Raw genomic sequence first — 17,252 nt, 5'->3', positions numbered from 1 at the left:
CTCTGCAGCCCAGTAACTTACAGATGCCTCCAATACGGGAAAAGGTATTGGCTCTGTCCAAGCATCGGTATCCCACAGTAACTAAGGCCTGTGAGGACAAGGGTACAGTGAGAGCTGGGGACATCACTCACCTTCAAAACGAGATTACGAAGTTTGAGCCACCTAAGAAAGCACTAGCCAAACCGGCAACCGCCCAACAGGCAACAAACAGAGGTAGGAGTGCAGAATCAAAGCCAGAAGAATCCTTAGCTGAGGAAGCTGAAAAGATAGGACATTCTCTGGAAATGGAGCTGGAATCGCAACTCAATCCCAAAGAAGCTGAACTGGCGACTACATTGAATGGGAAAAGTGCAGGAAGACAGCTTCAAGAACTGAGGGCTCAAGTGGCTGTTCTTGGGCGCTCTTGTGATACCAGGAAATGGACATTTGGTGCTAAAGTGGAGCACATGGGAAGGATGGCGAGAGAGAGCGATTTGCATAGGCGCTCTGCGACTGTCGCCATACAGTCTGCCTACAAAAAGAGGCGTGCCCGACACAGGGGAAAGCTCAGGACCACGTGGTCAGTAGAAAGACTGTCTTGGGAAAAGTTCTCCTTGAGCGACTGAGGACTGCTGATCTCAAGCACCTTCTGGAGGAGACACAACTAAACTGGAGGAAGGGCTCCAATCCCAGCAGGACTGAGGGTTCTCCTCCATCCACTCTCATTCAAGTCACAGAGATATCTCGAATGAGAGTGGAAGGATGGGCTTTGGCCGTGGCAAGCCCGAGCTTCCCACAAACAGGGGAGGTATGTAACAGGGGACTTACCCTGTTCAGAAAACTTGCCTGTAATCCAGCAGTGTGCTGGTTAATTGACCAGCACCTGGCTGATTAGAGGTGTTAGAAAAAGCCTGCCTCTGAGATAGGAAGTGAGACTCCTTAGCACACCTGTGAGCTGAACAAGGAGACAGACGTCTTGAGCCTGCCAGAAGAGACTGCACGCGGCCAGCAAGACACAGGGGAAAGTACTTCTAAACCTGGAGAACAAAGAAGCCTTCCCCTACAAGAGACAGATAAGACTTTCCTTTCTAAGACTTTTTGTATATCTGCACATATCAAGATATATGTTTGGGGCTGGGAGACATGCTAATCTAAAGGGAGTTGTGGACTGCATAGGTTTAAATAGAAATACTCACAAGTGGAACAGAAGCTTTGTTTGACCCCTTATTTGCATACGTTTGGATGTTTTCTTGTGTTAAAGAAACAGGCGCAATAAAAGCCGTATTTAATTGCACTTTAAAACAGTCTCCATTGCATACCTCTGCACATGTCCTCTTACAGGGAGGGAGAGGGGGTTATGTGTATTGGGGAGGGGGTTATTATGTGTATTGGGGAGGGGGTTATGTGTATTGGAGGAGGGAGGGGGTTATTATGTGCATTGGGAGGGAGGAGGTTATTATGTGTATTGGGGGAAGAGGGCTTAGTGTGTATTGCGGGAGGAAGAAATGTTATTATGTGTATTGCGAGAGAGAGGGAGAGGTGGGGATGTAGGAGAAAGGGAGAGACAGGTGGGGGTGTGGGGGCCCTGATTATAGTTTCCTAGACAAATTAATGGCTGAACCTTTGAAATAGGAGAATGTGGCTAAAAACCCAGCACTTCTGTGCAATCTTGGCTGAGACACTTTATTTTCCTGTGTTCGGGGACCAGTAAAATTGGTGCATATCCTATTTGCAAAAGGTAAAGACAAATTATCATCATCTTACCTGTTTTTAAGATGAGCTTCCACATCACAACGCTGCATGACTTCCTTGCAAGAGGAGGAGAAGGGACATGATACCACAAGCTTGTCCAGCAGCTTGTGCACAAGAATGCTCGATTTCTTGCACAGTTTAAAGTGAAGGCGCTTTCTGTCCAATGGGCAGAAGTCTTTCTCCTGTAAGAAGTTCCTCAGGCACTTGTAGCAGAACGTGTGGCCGCATGGGGTATCCAGTGGCTGCAGCAATGGTTGAAGGCAAATGTGGCAAACCAGGTCATCGTCCACTTCATTCTGGTAATTGTACAGGTGGTTTTCTCTTGTCCAATGCTGCTGACCACACTCAAAGCACAGGGGGTTCAAAGAGGAGTCCTCCTCCATTGAGACAAGTTCCTCAGTTGCTGTACCCATACTGAAAGGTCTGGCGTGCCCTCAGCCACTAAGCTTCCAAATGGTCATTGGGATTATGAATGAAAAAGAATCAGTGCCATTTATCTGTTTAAAAACAAAGAGATTATATATTAAGAAGTGCTACTATTAAGAAGTGCTACTACATAAAACAATGTTAATGCAGGAAGAGACCTTCCAGCCCACTCACATAAATGGGCTATAATGGATATAAGGCATGGTATTAGCCATAAGCTTGTCAGGACGGTACTGGGCAGACCTCTTTAATAAGGTGAATTTTGAAGGAACTTTTGAAAGTTTGAAAAGTGGAGGAGAGCGTGGTGGTGTGTGGTAAGGAGTTCCAAAGTTGGGAAGCAGCACTGGAGAAGTCATGCAGGCGGCAGGAGACTGCATGTGCAAGAGTATTGGGTATTAGATTGGAAATGTAGAGAGGAAATGTGTCATGGAGAGCTTTGTAGATGAGGACCAGAACCTTGAATTTGATTCTACTGGGTATAAGGTAGCCAGTGTAGGGATTTGCACAGTGTGGTATAAAAAGAAAAAAAGGGAAAAAAAAGAGGGAGCATTCAAGCATTACACCCAGACATTTGTATTGTGGTATATTCGGAAGGATTGAGGAGTTACAGTATGCACTGTCAATAAGAAGTTGGGCTTGGGTTAGAATTAGAGGGAGGGAAAATGATTCGTTCTGCTTTGGACATATGGAGTTTGATGTAGCAGTGGGACATCCAGGAGAAAAGAGCAGAAACACAATTAGTAACACAAATCTGTAGAGAGGGAGAGAGTTAAAAAGAAAACAGAAAGATTTAGGTATGATCAGCAGAGCGGTGGTACTGAAAGCCAAATGACTATATTCGGTGTTAAGAGAAAATAGAAGAGGTCTTATAACAAAGCCTGGGGAACACAAACATTAACTTGACGTGGAGAAGAGGAGGTGCCAGCAAAGGAAACACTGAAGGAGCGGTCAGATAGAAAGAGGACAATGCCACAAAGGCCAATATAATAGAGCATAAAGTAGGAGAGGGTGGTCCACAGCATCAAAGGCAACAGAGGGGTCGATTAATATTAGTAAGGAAAATTGCCCATGCTATTTTTTACCTTGAAAGGGATTTTGTTAGAGTTACCTCTGTGCAGTGATTAGAGCGGAATTTAGATTGAAGTGGATCAAGCCATATTTACTAAGCCGTACTGGAAGGTGTCTTATGGAGTAGCACTTGTGGCATCCCAAAGGTTCACTCCCTGTACGTCACATTCTGTAGCAACCATTAGAGTATTGATAAATTTCCTATGTAAGTAGCCGTAGCTAGAATATTCCAGTCTAAAAAAACCAGGAGAGGTTTCACCTCAAGAAGGATGAGCAGTCAGCAGACCCTTGGCTTGGGTTCCAGGCTCCTCCTTGTCCTCTCCATCTCTAGTGACAATTAGGGACAGGGAAAGGACATGCATGCTATTTGATCCAGTTCTGCCCATTAAAGAGCAGCCTAAGTAAGTTTACCTGGTGTCCTGTGTCTGAGCCTTCACCTACAGCAGGGGTGGCCAACTCCAGTCCTCAAGGGTCAGCAACAGGTCAGGTTTTCAGGGTAGCACTGCTTCCGCACAGCTGGCTCAATCATTATGAATAAGCCAGGCTAGTCACATGGCTAGAGAAATAACTACTACACATACAGGTAAAGGGCTTTATTTACTTAGTGGTGCTAACCTATGAGATGCCATGCAGCACTGCTTAGTAAACACAACCCAACGTGTTTTGAAGTTGTACAATTATACAAAAATCTATGGCTCAATTCCAGTGTCAACCACATGCACCACAGACATTGATATATTGTAAGATCTAAGCGGATAGAAGACATACCTGTCAAATTTCACGTGCAGTGATGTGAACGTATAAACAAATGTTACATCCATTTAAATACATTACTTAAAAATACAACCAGTCAAAAAAAAAATGAAGGAAAAAGAAAGTTGTTACTTGTTTCATACTGAGCACAAATTAAAAACCATCCAGTAGCTGTGTTTGGTTTGGACACATTCCTTGTAGATCTGCCTAAAATGTGATTTTTATTTTTAAAAATGGCTTTATAATTTGCTTCAATTCTCTGCGATCTTGGTAATTTCAAGTAGTAGGTAATTGGAAGTGCCTATCCAAGTGGCTCATTAATAAAGCAGCGAGTAGACAGCAAAAACAAATAAAAATGGGTGCCACCTCTGGCCTTGATTCGCCTTGAATCGGTTCTAATTCCAGATTCAGAGAAGGTGAAAAAAATGCCAGAACAAGCCGTCAAGGAGGGGGTGGGGGTGGGGGGGTGTTTAATGTTATTGCAGCTGCCACATATACGTATTATTATCAAGTGTGACTGGGGCTTTAAAGATGTAAAATAATGATTCCAGATAAAAGAAGCTCTGAAACATTACCCTGTGCACACACTTCTTAAGCAACTAGAATACTGATATTTTTCCTCTTTGCTTCTTCAACAATTACACACTAAATTACAAATGACAAGCAAGTGTTAGCGATTTTAGCATATGTTAATCACACATTCCCTGTTACTCAGTCTCACTGCATTCAATTTACTGTTTCAGCTACTAAATAATAAATGTATCCCTAAAAAGAGCCAGTAGTTGTCATTAAATTGATCTGCTTTTGCATTATTCTGAAGAAAACAGAATAATGCACATATGAAGAGAGCCATTCGTATTCCCAAAACGGAATTGTATTTCATATTATTGTGCATCAGATAGGCGTCATTTATAGACCGAGAATAATAGATGATGCGTGATGCACTGTGCAAGGCAGGGTTGGTCCTACTTTGCAGCCAAGGGTTGCTGAGCGCTGCAAAACACTGGAGTTCAATATAATATGCATTACTTCTTTCTGTTTTAAATCCATATAATATGAAGGCATTCATCAAGACAAAAAAACATTTTCTATAAACGAAAATGACAGCCATTTTTATCGTACCCAAAACATATACCCGATATCGGCAACATGCTAAGGCATAAAAAAAAAAAAAAACAATTCCCTGAAGGTTTTCTTGTTGGTTTTTATTTTTAAGATTGTAAAAGAGTAAACCTTAAGGAGTGAAATTGGTGAGATAAGAGGGATTTGGGCCAAAAGATGGTATTGTAATAGAGAATTGTAGATTTTTATCAGTAAACTCTATTAAGAGCACTGAGGCTAGTAATCAGCAAGACTGACTCCAAAATCAGCGAGACTACCAAAATAAATCCGTGAGAGATTACCTGTCTGTATCAATGTGTAACACATGTCGAGGAGAAGAATTAGGCATAAACACCCAGGTTATTTATTAAAGTGCCAATCAGTGCACAATTGTACTGAAACTCCCACTGACTTAAATGCAGGATTCCATTGGATAGTGCCCTGATCGACACCATTGCGCTTTAATGTATAACCCCCAATGAGACTGAGCGGTATATTCACTAAAGTGTGATAGCTGTTGTTGCGCAACAATGAGCAACAATGAGCAACAAGGGTTCCTGCACTTTAGTGAACACACTCCTTTGTACCAAGCTCTGTATGGTTTGGGTAAATCGCTGAATATATTGTTGCCACATTAGATAATAACTCTTTGTGGCAGCTAGTTATTGAACTTCTCCTGCCCTTTAGCTTACCACTCTGTATAATCTGCCAGAGGCCGGCTAAATGACAATTCATTACTAATACTATGTTAAACAAACATGTTCAAACGTACATACATTGAGGGAAAAACAGAGTTATGCTTCTTCGACCCGTTTGATTTATCATTAATTCACAAATCATCTCAGATCCCGGCTGTGGGTTCACGTTATCGGAGGTATCCAGTTGTGATATGATTTCTGATTAAATGATAGACCTAATGAATGTGCGGAGAATAATGGGTGAGTAGTACAATTCTTGCCACTTAATTAGGCTGAGAGCTGAGAAATAAAGAATTGTAGCATTCATATTGCGCCTTTAACATATCATATAATTATCTACGTTATCTCATATCATTCCCTACCTTCAAAATCTACAACTGCCCTGTCCTCTTCGCTGCCTGGTTAATAATGCCAAAGTAATTATGTCCCAAAGGGAAGAAAGGCGACAGATAAGAAAGGGCACTCCGCCTGGGGAAGAAGCCGCTCAAACAGTGTTTTTACAATAGAGATCAGATAAAGATTGTAACCCCCCTTGTAGAGGGAGAAAGGGGGTGGCCTGGTATTGAAGGGGTTGCACCCCATTTGGCCATCCCCTGACCTCACCAGGGAGACAAGGTGTTAACTGGGCTGCAGTCCAGGAATGTGGTTTACCCCTTGTTATATCATGAAAATGTATATTCCCCTGTTCCCATGTTTTATTGTTATATCAGTGTCTGCATCACACACACTGGGATCCATCCGGGAGGGCAAGGGTTAATAGTTCTTTAGTGATTATAGCCCTTTGTGTAATTTTTCTCGCCTTTTCAGGCACCATTTTGCAGAGTCCCATAGGCCGCCATTAGAGCTCCATGCATTTCAATGGCGGATCTACCTGTTTTGGACCTGTTTCCCTCGAAGACCAGCAGGTGGCGTCCGAGAGGAGGAGCGGCGGTTTCCCATTGTAAGTCAATGGGCTCATTGACTTCAATGGAGATTCCTCGACGGCGCTTTCCAGGAACGAGTTGGCTGCCGTCCAAACCGCAAAACCGCAAAGCGGATACTTTGTCTGAAAAAGAGCTTTGATCACTGATTAGTCAAGTTCAACGTCAAGTGGCGTGGGAATCTTCGGTTTCAGGGCACCCAGAAATAAAATTCTTTTTGCCCCTAGTTCCTAGACCTCCCCCCACTCGACCACCACCGGGTCCCCGAATCCAGGACCCCCGGAACGGGTCGAGCTGCAGAGAGCGGGTCGCGCCATAGGTTCCAATGGCGGCGGCAGAAGCAGCTCAAGAAAATGACTAAGTCAGAAAAGCTACAAATCATGAATCCATATCTCCGGTTCCGGAGGGTCCCGAGGGCCAGGGTTTGGGGTACCTGTAGGCACTGTTCCGGCATGGCTGCAGAACCATCCTTGACCCTCTCGGACCAACCCGACGGAGTATGGACCCCCTTGAAGGTTTGGGAATTTTCCCATAGACTCCAATGGCAGCCAATTTCCATTGACCGGCTATGGCGGAGAAACCCCATAGGCATCAACGGCGGCGATGCCCCGTTGAAAGTCTATGGAGGCGGATTCCCATAGCCGCAAACGGCGGCGGTTTGCCATTGAAAGTCTATGGCGGCGGAGCCCGTTGTTTTCAATGGGGATTTAGTGAAAAAACGTGATTTCATTTACAGCGGAGATTTTTGTATTAAAATAGGAAACGGTTTAAGTTGTATTTGTGTATCTCCGGTTCCGAAGGTTGTAAGGGGCTGAAACTTGGACCATATGGTGTCCCAGTTCCGGCATTGAGATCTGGGTAGTTTGGACCCGCTGGACCTAACGGAACCGGATATTTTAATGTGTTTGTATTTTACCTTTAATACTGTATCCCAAGGCAGGCATAAAAACCAGAGGAAATTCCTTTGCACAACGGGAAGCATATGGTTAGAGGGGCAACCCAATGTCTAGGACTTAAGTGCTGTTCAAAGGATTTTGCCACCTTCACTGTTTTCCTGAAGGCAGAGACGCCTCAAACTAGAGTGATCTGTGAGTGTCATGCTTTACACCTGTGAACAAGGGGCATCCTGCCAGATATCCCTTTTGCTAGACTGGCTGGCGTCCCTGATGTAAATGTGGGGCTACAGAAATGAGACCCTCAGGGTCCTAGTGCGCATGAGCAAACTAACTGGGGGGCATGGATTAAAATGTGTTCCCACGTTAAAGATTGGCTACAGATAATTGCTGTCCAATAGCCTGTACTCAATGGTAGGAATAGGGTTACAAAGCTATATAAACTGTGGTCAACCCTATATCCATTGTCTTCTGATACCATCATGATTGTTACCTGATTGCTGGAGAATTGCTACTTGATACTTCTCATTCCCCATCCCCAAGTAAGTGTTACTTCTTGCCTGTTACTGTACTATATTGCTGTGTTCACCTATTTAAGGAACAAATATACTTTATTATATCTAAGCCTCGTTCAGTTCAACCCAGTTATTTGGTGTATTATTATAGCCTAAAACATACTGGACACCTAACAAGCTCCTATTAAACCCCCAAAAAATACCCACAACATATATATAAGCATATGAGTGTCAGAGGAGTGCTACTGAGCATGGCAATATGCATTAAAACCAGAGACATAACATAAAACACAGACAAAGCTCAGTTTTTAGCACATCTAGTGAGACTCATACACGGTACAGTGCCTAAATATATATGGATAAATATCTAATAAGTAAATGGTCTTTTAGTTTGACATTTTTGGCCAAAATTGTTGTAAGCCCCTGAGCCAACGCCAAGGCAGACCACATATCAGGGGTCCCTAACGCTAATATAAATTCTTAATAACCTGTTTAATAACAGGAAGAATGATTTATAGTAAATCTGTCAATATTAGCTGCAAAGTTCTGTCTGACTGAAGCTTTTATTAACCTGTACATTACCAGGAAAAGCACTCTGTATTAGAGATGTCACAGCCAAACTGCAAGCTATTATTATAGCCTGTCACAAAGCTCCCGTCACACCCCTCCCCCCCCCCTTTTTTTTCTTGATGTTTCTTAAACATACAACACATCAGTGACATGAATCGATTTGTGGTGCCGGTTATTAAATACTACAAAAACATCCTTTTTTTTTTTTTTTTTTGCAGGGAGCATGAAGTATTTTTTCCAAGTTTATCGCAGGTTGTGATGGCACCTGCAGAATCAGTTTAATGCTTGTAGGAATCTTTAGTAACAATGCGTTTGACAAGTGTATTTATGTGTAGTTATAAAGGTACAGGGGCATAAGGGTACCATCTATGATATTAGTATGTCTGCCACTGAGAATACTGTATGTTTAATTTTTTATTTACACATTTCTATAAGACAGACCATGCACACAACAGTTTATAAAGTTATTAAACACAATAGGATTCTGGGAAGGTCCAGTGCAAGGGTGTTCAGCACCCTAGGCGAACCTGCCAATGCTGGAAATCGATTTTCGATAAACCTGGGGCAAAATCAAGGTTGTCGTAGAGGGATGTCATTGGGAAATTAGAGTCTGTGAGGCCCTTCCTGGTAGCATAAGACCTCCAGCAACCCAAAACATGTGTTATAGTGGGAAGTACAGCTAAACCCCGTTATAACGCGCCTCGTTATACCGCGATTCGGTTATAACGCGGTTTTCCCGTGGCTCCCGTTTTAAAAAAAAAAATATATATATTTTTTTAATTTTTAAAAAAATTTTTTTTTTTTTTTGCACTGCACACACTGCACACACTCACTGCACACACACTGCTCATTGCTCACACTGCCACACTGCACACACTGACACACTGCACACACACTGCACACTGCACACACACTGCTCATTGCTCACACTGCACACACTGACACACTGCACACACACTGCACACACACTGCACACTGCACACACACTGCTCATTGCTCACACTGCACACACTGACACACTGCACACACACTGCACACACTGCACACTGCACACACACTGCTCATTGCTCACACTGCACACACTGACACACTGCACACACACTGCACACACACTGCACATTGCTCACACTGCACACACTGCACACACACTGCTCATTGCTCACACTGCACACACTCACTGCACACACACTGCTCATTGCTCACACTGCCACACTGCACACACACTGCACACACACTGCACACTGCACACACACTGCTCATTGCTCACACTGCACACACTGACACACTGCACACACACTGCACACTGCACACACACTGCTCATTGCTCACACTGCACACACTGACACACTGCACACACACTGCACATTGCTCACACTGCACACACTGCACACACACTGCTCATTGCTCACACTGCACACACTCACTGCACACACACTGCTCATTGCTCACACTGCCACACTGCACACACACTGCACACACACTGCTCATTGCTCACACTGCACACACTGCACACACACTGCACACACACTGCTCATTGCTCACACGGCACACACTGACACACTGCACACACACTGCACACACTGACACACTGCACACACTGACACACTGCACACACACTGCTCATTGCTCACACGGCACACACTGACACACTGCACACACACTGCACACTGCACACACTTACACACACTCACAGACACTCACACACACTTACACACACTCACAGACTGCACGCACACTGTACACTGCACACACACTCCTCATTGCTCACACTGCACACACTGACACACTGCACACACACTGCACACTGCACACACACTGCTCATTGCTCACACTGCACACACTGCACACACACTGCACACACTTACACACACTCACAGAAACTCACACACACTCACACACACTCACAGACACTTACACACACTTACACACACTTACACACACACTCAGACACTTACACACACTCACAGACACTTACACACACTCACACCCACATACACACACTTTCTCTCCCATATATACATACACACACACACTCTCTCACTCTACACAGACGGGGGGTGGGGTCGGAGCAGAGGAAAGGCCGCGACCAGCACCACCACCCGCTCCCCCCCCCTCCTCCCGCGCAGGCAGCGGGAGCGCCAGGGACAGCGGTGGGGAGAAGAAACCCCCCGCTACCACCTCCATGCAGGCAGCGGGAGCACCGGGCACGTGGAGGGATCAGAGGTAAGCGGGGACCGGAGGGACATCCCCGCTCCCATCTCCTTCCCCGCGGGCTGTCCTGCGGTGACAGGGGGAAGCGGGGAGCGGAGGGACATGCCCGCTCCCATCTCCTGCCCCGCGGCCTGTCACGCGGTGATAGGGGGAAGCGGGGACCGGAGGGACATCCCGGCTCCCATCTCCTGCCCCGCGGGCTGTCCCGCGGTGACAGGGGGAAGCGGGGAGCGGAGGGACATGCCCGCTCCCATCTCCTGTCCCGCGGGATGAATCTGCATTAAAGCGGCGGCCATTTTTTTTTCCGCGACCCAGTTAGTAACGCGTGGTCTCGGGGTGGACCCCGAGACCCGCGTTATAACGGGGTTTAGCTGTATCTCCAACATCTCCTTCCTCTTAGATGATGGTAACCATAATATGAATTGGGTATTTACAGGACTCCATAAATCAGATTCAAGCTGCACACATCTTCTAAGGGACCTTTCCGCATGCCTATTAACCAGGTGGCTGGTTTGTAATAGGAGAACAGACATGGTTGGGCTAATCCCCCCTTTGCCGTCGAAAGTGTCATGGTCAGCTTGTTTACTCTCTGCCTTTTTCCTGACCAAATAAAGTTTGTCATATTACTTTGGAGCTTAATAAAATCCTTAGTTATTAGGGGCACAGGGAGAGTCTGGAATATATATATATATATATATATATATATATATATATATATAATAGACGGGGAAGTACATTTGCCTATGTATTTTTATGTAAAAGCAGTGATACTACTCGGTTCAGGTGGTTATGGACGAACAGGGGTTCAATCTGCACTTGCTTGCAAAAGAGCTACAATCACTGGGGCTGTATCAGGGAGGGGCCCATTGTGTTAGGGAAGGAGCCCATTGTATGAGCATATATCAGTGTGTCAGCAACGTGTATTGTGTGTATTTGGGAGAGGTCTTTCACCTGCTGGGATCCCCAAGAGACTCAAACCAGAGCTTTGTCCTACTCCGACAGCATGGCGCCAATCTAAGCAGGGTGCCTGGAGCCCTGAACAAGTTGAATGCAGTGGAAAAGGGACTTCATAGGCCCTCCTCGGATTGGCCAGGTTTGAATCTTCCGCTTCTTCCTTACACTTACCCATGACTTTTTTTTTATGTAGCTACGTCCCCTCTTCCGATTGGCCCATTCCAGCCACGCACCTTGTTCCTAATTGGTGGACCGTGGCAGTCTTAACCAGGGATGTCCCTGGTTAATATTGCCTTCCTCTATGATTTGAATGGGACCGGAAAGCTATACCTGCCTACCCGATCCAGAGTTCCAGAGAGTTTGCAGCTGAGGATCCTGAAGAGACCTGATGCAGGGGTCTGATGCGACCAGCGTAGTCGTGAGCCTGTGCAGAGTACCGAGGGCTAGGAGAGCTCTCAGGGAGGATCTTTGTTCTCTGGAAGATGTCAGATTTGGGTGCAGCATAGTCTGAAGCAGAGTAAATTTTGGAACGTATGGGTAAGTCTCGGTGACGATGCCACTGTGGCTACATGATATCAGCAACCCCTTGGGGAGGACAGCTGCCAAGAGAGAAAAGCTTTGGTGGCATCCAGAGGTACGTTTGGAGCATCAAACGTTGATGGGTGGCGGTCCCCACAATACAGGGCTACGTAGCCAGGAGGCAACTAGCCACTTCCTTGGGCGGGAGTTTCTTCACTAGGGCATCCAGCTTTGGCAGGTTGCAGTCCCACCACAAAAGCGAAATAGCCAGGAGGCTACCAACCACGCAGGGCTAGGTAGCCAAGGGGCTACGAGCAACTTTTTGTTTTCTTTTCCCTGGAGGACTGTTATGTTCTAGACTTCAATTCGGCTCAACTTGGGTCATCACACGGACTAAAAGAGACCACGGCAGCTTACCCTCGGCTGCATCCTGGCAAACAGTGATTAGACCTGTTTGTGAATATTTGCCTCCCTTATATGTATCTATCCTGGGAGTGATAGATAACTGTGCTGCTGTACCCTACACGTAATAAATCCAAAAGTTTATTCGCTCCTGGTGTCCGGCTAGTTGTGACCAACAGTGGTGAGAAAAAGTTTGTGAACCCCTTAGGATTTTCACATATTTCAAACCTTAAAATGTTATTAGATCTTAATTTAAATCTTAATAATAGATACAGATAACCTGATGACACAAAAACATGTAACTTTTTCAACATTTATTAATCCATAAATGATTCAACATTCAATATGCATGTGTGAAAAAGTATGTTAACCTTTAAACGCAGTACCTTGAGCTGCAATTACTTTAACTAAGTATTTCTTGTAACTGACGGTCAGTCTCTCACATCAGTTTTGAGGAATTCTGGCCCATTCCTCCTTACAGAACTGCTTCAACTCAGTGCCATTTGAGGGCTTCCTTGCATGGACAGCTCGCTTCAAGTCCTGCCACAATATTTCAAAGGGATTTAGGTCCGCACTTTGACTAGGCCATTCTAAAACGCAGAATTTCTTCTTCTGCGGCTATCCTTTTGCACCCCAGAAGAAGTCGTCTCTTTATACGACGAAACGTACGTCTGGTTAGCCGGCTTAACTTGTGCTAGTAAAATATTCACAACCCTAAAGAAGTTTTACCTGCTCACTTGGTCTTTTTACAGACAGGCTCACATGAGTCAAATCAGTAACTCTAAATAACTCTATATGAATAGGCTACTGGGTCTAAAGTATGCTACCACCATTAATAGCGGGGTCAACGGACCTCTGTCACTAGAGATCTATTTAACACAATGCAGTAATACATGGACCAAATGGCTGATTACCTATATTGTTTACGGTCGTGGGTGAAATACAGCAGTGATTAACTGCCTGTACCTATGGGTCTGCGTACCATGCACACAAGTATTACATACAATAAAGCATTCTGCTTTGCTAAATCAATAGACACGGCTATAGACATCTATACTACAGATGCTGTATTTTCTCAACAGAGGCCTCTGTGTGTATCAACAAGTTACTATTGAATAATAGCATTTAAAAATGATGGACACCATTGATTAAACTTATACACATATCAGTAATTCTACCTGACGGCTTTGCTTCTCCTGGCTCACTCCAATCATAGAGAAGTGTGTCGAAAGTGAGGATAAGATAGGAGTGCACTACAAAGGTTGAAAGATAAGGGGTGGTGTTTTAACATGAACCCCTTATGGCCAAAACACAAGCTGCACAACCAAGATGTAAAGTAGTGTTTACTTAATTGCTGTTGGACGCATAGCGTCTATCCGACATTAAACTTTTAGGTATACATCCTTGATCATAATTTCGGCTTCTCACATACACAACTCTTCTCTCGGAGAACATATTATGTGCCCCAAACAATTTATCAAGGAGACAAAGCTGCAATACTTGAATCAGTCTACCATAAAATATGCACAAGAGTTTGATCTTAGAATCCTTGTGATAGTAAAGATTGAGACTAGTTTCCACACGGAGCACAGTTTTGCACTTTATACCAGACCAGCATGGATTACACCAGTTTATATCTGAATACTAAAGTTTAACCAGGGTGAGCCCTATTAGATTCACTCCACATATAAATCACCACAGGCAATCCACTATATATATATTTTTGTGGTCACTGTACCTCAATGACCATATACTAGTGTATATATACACACAACTCTGATATACGTGTGCATATTCCAACAGATGCACTAGCTAAGAGAGCTCTCTCTATATACACTTTATATGGTGATATCTTGATGTGGTTATCTGACTTCTAGTGGGTTGACTTTTAATCATTTACTATTTCTGTTGTGAAGTGCTATTTTATTTGATTATTATTAATAAAGTGAAGGTTTATATCATTCACCACAGTTTGTAGACATTCAATGTATTTGGTTTATATTTGTGAACAGTAGCTGTTGTGCACCACTATAGGGATTTCTGTCTGTGAGCCAGACCTCTTCGGCTTAGCTCACATTATTTTTTTCTCTAGCTATTCTTTTGTACAGTAGATCTGCTTGTATCTTTAGGATCATTGTCTTGCTGCATGACCCACTTTCGCTTCAGCTCACGGACGGGTGGTCTGACATTCTCTGTCTTCTGATATAGTGCAGAATTCATAGTTGTGTCAATGATTTCAAGCTGTACAGGTCCTGAGGCAGCTAAGCAACCCCAAACCATCACACTCCCACCACCATGCTTGACGGTTGAGATGAGGTTCTTCTATTCCAACGTAGTATTTGGTTCCAGAAGTCTTTTGGATCATCTATGTGCTCTTTGGCGAACTTCAGATGGGCAGTAATGGTCTTTTTAGACACCAGTGGTTTCCTCCTCGCTATCCTTCCATGACCACCATTATTGTTCAGTCTTTTTCTGATAGTTGAGTCACGCATACTTTGGGGTTCACTGTGACTTCCTGGATGATGTGCCGGTTTGTTCTTGGAGAGATTTAGGTAGTACGACCACTCCCAGGTAGAGTGACTGTGGTCTTTTAAAAATGGTTTTCCAGACTGATGAATATCAATAGCTGCTTTTTTAAGGTCCTCAGAGATTTCCTTTGATCGTGGCATGACATTTTCCACATACCTGTATGGTGAAGAGCAAAGTCACAACGTTTCTGATCTTTATATAGGGTGGGGCCTCCCAAACTCACACCTGAAGATCTACCTAATTATTTAAACACCCGATTCTAATTATCCCTTCTAATTTAGCTGATAAAACCAGGAGTTCACTTACCTTTGCACAAACCCTGACTCTTAATTACTTATTATTTGTTTAATACTGTACATACATAATTTTGTATCAAAAGACACAAATTGGTTAATATAAACCCTATTGGATATTTAAGAAAAGACGTTTTTTCATTCAAGAAGGTTATCATGAAAAACTATGGAATTTCCGCAATTATCATTGGGTTCACAAACTTTTTCTCCCCACTGTAGGTCTTGGGGAAGCCCTTAGAGGTATACCAGTTGAGCCAACCCGAACAGGTTCTAGTGGCAGTCGATAGTAAGGGGTCTAGGCACAGATCAGGGACCATCGGTCATGAGGCAACCTCCTGACATGATCACCAGATTGAGGTTTAAACAACAGCTTTTGTTTAACTTCCGAGGATAAATACACGGACCCCATGTTTAAAAAAAAAAAAAAAAAAAAATTATATTTATATATATATATATATATACACACACACACACACACACACACACACACACACACACACACACACACACACACACACACACACACACACACACACACACACACACACACACACACACACACACAAAACTGGCGTTATGCATGTCCCACTGCAGCACCCCAAACATTGCAATAACGTTGGTTACATCTGTGTGCTAATATATTTATTACTAGCTGATATACCCGGCATTGCCTTGGATTTAATTTTCTCGCTCCCCCTCTGTCTCCGCTCCCCCCTCTCTCTCCGCTCCCCCACTCTCTCTCTCACTCCCCCTTCCCCTCTCTTTCTCCCCCATTCACAGCACTCCGTTCCCCCCCTGCACATGAATGCGGCCCCCCCTCCCTTCCCAGCTCCGGTCCCCCCCCCCTTCACAGCTGAGTTCCCCCCCTTCACACCTCCGCCCTCCCTCCTGCACAGCTCAGTTCCCCCCCTTCACAGCTGGTGACCCCCCTTTTACATCTCCGATCCCCCCCCTTCACAGCTGGGTTTTACCCCCATTCACACCTGGGTTCCACCCCCCCCCGTTCACACCTCCGCTCCCCCCCCCCCTGCACAGCTCCGTTCCCTTCCCCCCCCCACCTTCACAGCTCCGGTCCCCCCCCCCATTCACAGCTGTGGTGCCCCACTGATCACAGCTCCATTCCCCCCCCCCCCGTTAAGAACTCCGTGTGTGTCCCCCTTCACAGCGGGTTGATGTGCGGGTCACTGTTGATGCGGGCAGGAGGGTTGGTGGGCGGCGGCTCAGTGGGGGTGCGGGCAGGAGGGTTGTTCATCGACATTGTCTCACTGGGGGTGCAGGGTGGAGGTTTTGTTGCCGCCGGCTCAGGGGGGTGCGGGGGGGTGCGGGCGGGAGAGTGTGTCGGCGGCGGTGGCTGAGTGCAGATGCGGGCGCCGGTGGCTGTTGTCTGCGGGGGCGGGTTGGTCGGTGGGTTGGTTGACGGCAGCTGACTTACTGTGGTGCGGGCGGGTTGTTAGTTGGCGGCTGCCCGCTGGGGAGGCGGGCGAGAGGAATACGCGGCATCTGGTTCTGGTTGCCCCCCCCCCAGCTCCGAACGTGCCTAACGTCACCTTGCCTTGAACTCAGAGACCGCGAGAGCCAATGAGAGCCAAGGCCCACCCCGTATTCAGGCAATGAGAGCCAATGACAGCCAAGGCACGCCCCGCAGTCAGCCAATGGGAGAGCTTGACAG

The 17,252-nt window shown here is 45.3% G+C and overlaps 1 protein-coding gene across 3 annotated transcripts in view; it reads right to left on the bottom strand.

Annotated features, from left to right (window-relative positions):
- LNX2 (ligand of numb-protein X 2) overlaps positions 1–17,252 on the bottom strand; it is a 117,433-nt gene that overhangs the window by 39,406 nt on the left and 60,775 nt on the right. For all 3 annotated transcript variants that reach the window (XM_075592199.1, XM_075592198.1, XM_075592200.1), the window contains one exon: positions 1,744–2,228. In XM_075592199.1, the coding sequence (XP_075448314.1) occupies positions 1,744–2,144 (401 nt within the window). In that variant the 5' untranslated portion in view covers positions 2,145–2,228. The remainder of the gene's footprint in view (positions 1–1,743; positions 2,229–17,252) is intronic.

Source organism: Ascaphus truei, chromosome 3, assembly GCF_040206685.1.
Source record: "Ascaphus truei isolate aAscTru1 chromosome 3, aAscTru1.hap1, whole genome shotgun sequence".
In the NCBI taxonomy this organism is placed as follows: domain Eukaryota; kingdom Metazoa; phylum Chordata; class Amphibia; order Anura; family Ascaphidae; genus Ascaphus; species Ascaphus truei.
Note: the sequence above shows the minus strand (reverse complement) of the source record. Positions and strands in the feature narration are given on the sequence as shown.